Source organism: Gavialis gangeticus, unplaced genomic scaffold (assembly GCF_001723915.1).
Source record: "Gavialis gangeticus isolate Ggan-Ray unplaced genomic scaffold, GavGan_comp1, whole genome shotgun sequence".
NCBI lineage: Eukaryota > Metazoa > Chordata > Crocodylia > Gavialidae > Gavialis > Gavialis gangeticus.
Genome location: NW_017729025.1, coordinates 61,612,250 through 61,619,605, shown reverse-complemented (window position 1 = coordinate 61,619,605; position 7,356 = coordinate 61,612,250). Strand labels below are relative to the sequence as shown.

The window sequence follows — 7,356 nt, the reverse complement described above, 5'->3', positions numbered from 1 at the left end:
CAGAATGAAAACAATTTACCAACTACATTAAGGTGATCCACTATGCAACATAACAGCTTGACACAATGTGCAACTATTTTTTCAGACAAGGCTCTTTGGGTAAATCTGGTATCTTTTATTAGACCAACTCAAATAGTTGTAGAATTCTTTTTTTTAAGCTTTTGGGTACAAATACCCTTCATCAGGCTGAGATGAAGGGTACTTGTACCCAAAAGCTTGCAGAGAAGAATTTTTCCAACTATCTGAGTTTATCTAATAAAAGATACCAGATTTACTCAAAAGGGCCTCGTCTTCCTATGTCCTTAGACCAACACAGCTACAACTTATACCACTACTGTTTCAGTACTTATGCCTCCCTCATTCAGTACTTACGGCATTTCCTATTTTAAAACCTGAGCACCACTTCAAAATAATGAACTGTCCAACTACCCTACCACTCTGGCGCATCATATAAATTAAAATACGTAAGTCATTTACAATAATTTAACATGTTCTCCTGCATGCCAACTTGTCTATCATATCCCCCTCAGGAGAGCACCCCCCCACCCTGTGAGAAACAATGGCACATATAGCCTCTTTCCCACTTCTCTGGCATGCTTGAATGAGACATGAAAATACCCCATGAACAATGTTGATATTCCAAGTATTACTGAGATAGCACCCACTGAAGTAAACCAGACAGTTCACAACTCCAGTTTTCCAGGCTTCATGCATGCTCAGGCACACATTTCCCTCACTTTTTCATCACAACCATAAAAAAAGCAGACACTAATATTTTGTAAACCAAATCTCAGACTCTAGGGGACAAATGAGAGGTTTAGCTGCATCTCCCAACTAATACTTTTGATACCATCGCTGCAAAACACCTCCCACCTTGGGAATAAATGGCTTGGGGGAGAAGGGAAAGAGGAGGTTAGTGAAAGAGAAGCCACATCTGAATATTTTCTCGGAATAATCTTCACCTAGTATACTTCTGCGTAACACTATAAAAAGGTTTTAAAATATTTTACCAAGTCTGTTTGTCTGTGCATTTAACAGTACTTCGACCCAAATCCTGCCTAAATATTGTACACAGGTTCAGTCTGTTTTGTCTAAAAAAAAAAAAAGACTGTAGCTCTACTGCTCAATGAGGCACCAAGCTATGTTTAACTGAGATTATGCTGGCAGAGGAGGCATAGTGTATCTGACAAACTGAAGTGCAGTATTGGAGCACTGCATGTGTACAAGAACTCATCCTCTCATAACCACACTAAGGTAGTCGCTACGGAGTAGGCACACCAGGTCTCATTACAGTGCTACCTAGCACTGTAACCGAGCAAACAGACATATATACTCAGAGGAGAACACAAGTTTTCTAAAATAGAAAAGCCAGATCAATGTCTACCAAGAACTGTACAAAAAGAAATCTCAACTGCTACAAATTAAGCCAATTTAGGATATACACAACAAAAACTTTCTAACCATGAAGATCATTAAGGCCTAAAACAGGTGACTTAAGCAGATTGTGAAATCTCCTGCAGAGAAGGTTTTTGGGATGTTATAAAAACATCTGGCAGGTATGGTCTGGGATCTCTGTTTCAGGAATATTAAAAATATATAGTTTCAAGACAGGCTATTTGAAGTGTAGTGCATCAGAAAATGGGTTGCTTAAAAATATGAAGACATAAAAATCAAGTTCACACTGTTCCTTGAAGAGCCACTGACATTTTTATAAAAGGGCACAGGGGACAGTCAAAGGAACACCATTCAACTTAAAAATAGATCACTCTTCTCTATTATTTTGAACTATGATTGTTACAAGTAAAAAAAAAACCAAACAAAATTACTGTAACTCAAACAGATTTGAAGGAAACTTTTTTTCTTCCAATTTGCATATGACAATACTTTGTGTATCTAGTTTCACCGTAACTTACTTCCCCTTTTGATTTATGTGGATTTTTCCCACGTACCAGTAGGGAAAGATTTTAAGAAGTGTCTCTCTTTTTGGTAACTGTCAGTATGTTTGCAAACAATCAAAACAGAGGACACAGTCCCTGAAACGACCTTAATTTTAAAAACAACAACACGTGACTACACTTTTTCTGGGAAGTGTCTGTTAAATTAGATAGTGACTATATATAAACACACAGACAGATTATCTACAGACATTTATACTGCAGACATCTACACTGTTTTACTTTACCATTTTAATTATTTTACCAAAAAATCCAATAGTATGTCAGTAGATTTTATATCTAATATTTCTTCACTCCTAATCCATGGAAGCACCTTCATGTCATCATCATAAAAGGTTGTTATAAATAGATGTTATCACAAACAACTAGACAATGATGGTTTTAATCAAATATAATAAAGCTTGTCTTTTAAAGAAAAAAAGCAGCTTGAACAGACTTCATATTGAATTTAAATTCACAGAAGTAAATGCATTTGGAGTTAAGGATAACTGCAACCTTATGCAGAGTTGCAACATTCATGGCTCTGCAAGATCACCTGCTGTTCCAAGATCCCAACAATATCTGAACATATTAGGATAAAGTTCTTGCAGAACAGCCACATAGGTCCATTAGCCTCTGTTCCCCTCAGTATATGAATATGAAACCCTATTTAGTTGCCATGAATTATGCCTAGGTACAAATAGCTGACCTATTTGAAAGACTAGATCCTAAGCTGGAGGTCCTTATTTTAAATCAGAAAGTCCTTCTTGGATTTTCATTTATAAATGTACAAATAACAACCAATATAATCAGTTAATGGTTTTTATGCAAGAAATTCAATGATATAATCCTGGAACAATCCTTGAAAAATACTCCATTCTGTCTACAAAATAAGTAAAATGGATTCATTATGAGCCAGATTTGTTTAAAAATTTGTATCCAATTCTTATGTTGAGACTTTCTATGAATAGATATAAAACCTGATTGGGGAAGCGATTATTTTGTTAAAACTAAACATAGCCAGACATCCCTACCCATCCTGATTGACATCCAAATATATTTTATTGTTGGGCATTTCCAAAAAGGACATTTATTTCAAGTAACAAATTCCTCTAAGAAGGATTAAGATACTATGGAAATTAAGCTTACTGAAGAAGACAACTGAAAATAAATGCTCCAAATACTGCAAAATGTTATGCCATCCCCCAATATTCTAAGCTCAATGTACAGGGTAAATAAAAAGATCCTGAGCTGAGCAGATAAAGGGAGAAGGGTTGGGGGGGGAGAGAGAAAGAATGTCTAAAATCAGTCAGTCCTTTAGAAAAAAAAAAAAATCCCTTTTCAGCATCTAATACACAACACACTATGACAGCCAAAATTGCCATTCTGTACCAATATTAGTGTTATGTGGTATCCTATTTCCAAAATATAAGCCAATACCAAATACTCTAAAACACTGGTGCTCAACCTCCGGCCAGCAGACCTATGTCACTTGGCCTATCTAGCACCTCATGAGTATAGAAATTTAGCAACAGGAGAGCAGTAGTAGCCTTAATTGCTCCCAGAGCTATGACAATTAGCACTGCCACCACTCCCCTGCCACCAAATCTCCAGATCTGTGGGGAGTCCTGCAGTGCAGATAATATGGTCCAGCACACCAGATTACAATGGTGTGCAGTCACCCTGTGGGTGGATCCTGTACCTGGGTCAGGCCAGCACCAGGTCCTATCCATGAACCAACCCCATAGGCTGAACCCATGCTAGATCCAGCCCCTAGACCAGCCCTACGCTACTCATCCAGCCAATGGGGCTGGAAAGGCGAGCACCACGGCTCTAAAGCAACATACAAAACGTTCCAAATGAACAACTACAAATCATCTGCTCATTGTTGAATTTTCACCTAGCCACCTCATTAGAGGTTAGCTATGCCCAAACTGTTAGACTTTTTTCAAACCAAAGCAACCCATCCGATGTAGCTATGGATATTACCATTATACATTTAAATACATCATCTTTTTTATGTTGCTAATGTCTTGGCATCAGGAATATCGTGAAGCAATGAGTTCCACATATTAATTATGCTATGTTTATTTTAACTGATTTTAAAATATGCAGAATTTCTATTTCATTGAGCATACTCAGGTTCTTGCATTATGAGAAAAAGGACTTATTTTTCCCAAATGACTTTCTTTATACAATTCATAATTTTCATTGCTCAAATCTAACAAATTCATTCTTTATTGGTCATCACTGTACTAATCAATCTCAGTCTTTCTAGGCTCACTTTATATGATCTTCCATACCTCATGATCATTTTCATTGTACAGCTATTATTTTTCTTTTTGGGACAGGATTTTAAAATAATATTTCCATTCCACTTCTCATGCATTCCAATGTGTTTGTTTTTTCAGCTGCCACTAAAAACTGAGAAAGTTTTCACTGAGCTGTCCACAATGATACCTAGATCTTTTTCCTGAGCTGTTACAACTGAGCAAAGCAAAACATATGGATAGTTTAAACTATTCCTTCCACCGTGCAATATTTTGCAGTTGTCAGTCCTGACTTTATTCTGCCATCCTACTTTGTTTCTCTAACTGCATTCCCCACTGACCCACCAGTCTTGATAAATCTAAATAACCGTCATCTGCAAGTTTTGCTATCTCACTGCAAAACCCTAGTATTACAAAATTATGAGGTTATTTCCCTTTAAGGTGAAATAAGTTCTCAACAGGAAATTCTCTTTCCCAAACATTAGCCCTACTGAGTCTTATATGCACCAGATACTGGCATAATGACTCTTCATTTAAAAAAAGAATACAAAAGTGAGAAGTATCTTATCTCCTCTATTGCTGCTAGCCATGTAAAAGTAACTTTGCTACTAGATCATTTCCAACTCTGTAATTTATGCAAAATATGCAGAAATACCCAATCAAGTCTTAGGCATATGTGGTAATCTGAAGCATATAAAAACACAACTGGGGGGGAGGGGGGAGAAGGTTAACTGCACACACACGCACATGCGCGCGAAACTTACTGGTCAAATCAAGCCCACTCGATTTATTTACATGCCTAAAATGTACTTAAATTCAACAGAATACAAGTGTGCATTTAAAAAAATCTCTCATATTTATGACTACAAAACTAACCTTTCAGATAGAGTGTGAACTGACGCAGAATTGCCTCCCCAGTTTTTGAGAACGTTAGATAATAGTTAGTTTCAGAAAACAGCTAGTGCAATTGTAGAGAGCATGATCACCCTGTCTGCATAAATCTAATTAGTGTTGCATGAATAAGAAAAGGAGGTGTTTTTCCCCAAAAAACATGTTAGCTATTTCAAATACCACTTTATATTTGGTGGAAAGTGTTTGACACCTTAAACTAGATGCTAGATGGTGAGTGATCATAGGCTTCACAGTACTCCCCTCCCCTCCCCCCTTATCCTGGGATGGCCACAGCTTGCCACCAGTACACAAACTGAAGTTTAACCATGTCAAGACATGCGCTAACTTGATTTAAAACCACCAAAAAACTCTATTGCATGACCTATTTCTCCTGCCTAGACAAAGGCATAAGGAAGCAGGAAAGAAATGGACAGGACCATAGGGAAGTATAGAAAATAAGAGTGTTCTTCCATTAAGAAAAACCTAATGAGAACTATTACACGAGTGTAGCCAACTACAGAAATCCCATATTCTAAGGGTATTTATACCCAAAAGCTTACAAAGAAGAATTTTTTCAACTGTTTGGGTTGGTCTAATAAAAGATAATCCAATTTACCCAAAGAACCTTGCCCACCTATATTCAACCCTTGGTCTCTGTGCACCATCCACTGACGTCCCATGGCTCTGTGTGTTGTGAATGGAAAGCGTTTATGAGATAAGTTTACCCTTAACCCAGAGTTCCAGCCCAAATGGAACCTGCTGCTTTACAAAGAGTAAGTGACATCCCCACAATATCTTTTAGGGCACCCAGGACAGGCTCAATCTTAGATCCAGTAAGCATCTTCCCAAAAAATTTACAACTTGATTTTCAGCCCCTACCAGCACACATTTAGTAAGAACCATCTAATGGCAGTGAGACAAATGTAATTACACAAGCAGCTTTCAAAGTATCAGACACAGGAAATTTTTAAATTTCTGCGGAGATATGAACTCTGTTTCCGATGCTTTACGTCCTCATAACCTGCCTAGAAACCTGGCACAACAAAACTTTTTAGGAAACTTTATTTTGCATTTTCATTCCCCCTTGGTCCATTATTTTGCTCAGACAGCAGCCACATGACTGCCCTTTGCTGTTACCTAATCTGAGTTTATTTGGTGATGTCTATTTGAGTAAGAAAAACAAGTCTAAGCATGAGGAAATTTAGGCGTGCTCTGGTTTCACAGGCTGCAAAGGATCCCAGAAGGAATCTGGTTAGGCTGTGCTTCTTTAAAAAAAATTAAAAATAAATAAATAAATAAATAAACAAACAAACAAACGAGACAAGGATTTGAGCTTTGGGAATATTTTGTGGGAGGGCAGAGGGGGTCATGAAATGTCTGGAAAGGTACAAGGGAGACACTTGGTCAGCTTGGGAGCAACCCCGGGAACACTTTGGACCTGTTCTGCTCACAAGGAATGAAAACCAGTGGGAGGGGTTTTTTGTTTGTTTTTCCCCCTTTCTCTTTTCTATTCTTGCTGCAGTAGCCCACAGGCCCCGTGTGTCACGCCGCGGGGGTGTGAGGGAGCCGAGCCGGTGCGAGCGGGACCCGCGCAGACCCGGCAGGAAGGGCCCGAGGGGTTGCCGAGGCGGGGGAAGTGCGGATCCCGCTCGACGACCCCTGAGGCGGGGCAGGGGCAGGCGAGCGTTGGCCGCTGCCGGACGGGGCGCGGGGCTGGGCGGAGCCGGGCCCGCGGGGAGGACGACACCAAGGGACAGCGCGTCCCGCCGGGGCCGAGTGTGAGCCGGCTCCGCGCCCCCAACAATAGCGCGGGCAGCACATGTCAGCCCGCACGCGGCCGCCACCTCTGCCCGGCCCGGCGACTGTTTGCGCCCCACTGGGAGCGGCCCAGCTGCGCGCCCCGGGCCTGGCCTAGCAGCGGCGGCTGACACGCGGCTCCGGGGGGGCAGATCCCGCCCGCGCCCGAGCTAAACTTTCACTTCCCCCTGCCGGGCCCCGCCCGCGCCATCGCCCCAGCGCTGGGGGCGCGGGTGCCTCCTGCCGGGCCGGGGAATCCCCTCTGTCCAGTCCCGTCCCCTCCCCTCCCCCCGCCAGGTGTCAGCCGTTCGGGCGGCTCAACCGCCGGGGGCCGGGGGCGGGGGCCCGGGGACACGCGGCCGCGCTGCCCTTACTCGTAGTCCCTGAAGATCTCGTTGGTGACCCTGCAGTGGAAGACGCGCTCGTCCGGCCGCAGGTCGGCGGGGGGCTGCTCCCTCACGAAG

General features: G+C 41.6%; 1 protein-coding gene across 1 annotated transcript in view; it reads right to left on the bottom strand.

The window, feature by feature from the left end:
* Window positions 1-7,356, bottom strand: part of BAZ1A (bromodomain adjacent to zinc finger domain 1A) — a 120,193-nt gene that overhangs the window by 111,941 nt on the left and 896 nt on the right. The window contains 1 exon segment of the mRNA XM_019519920.1: window positions 7,267-7,356. Coding sequence (XP_019375465.1) covers window positions 7,267-7,356 — 90 coding nt within the window.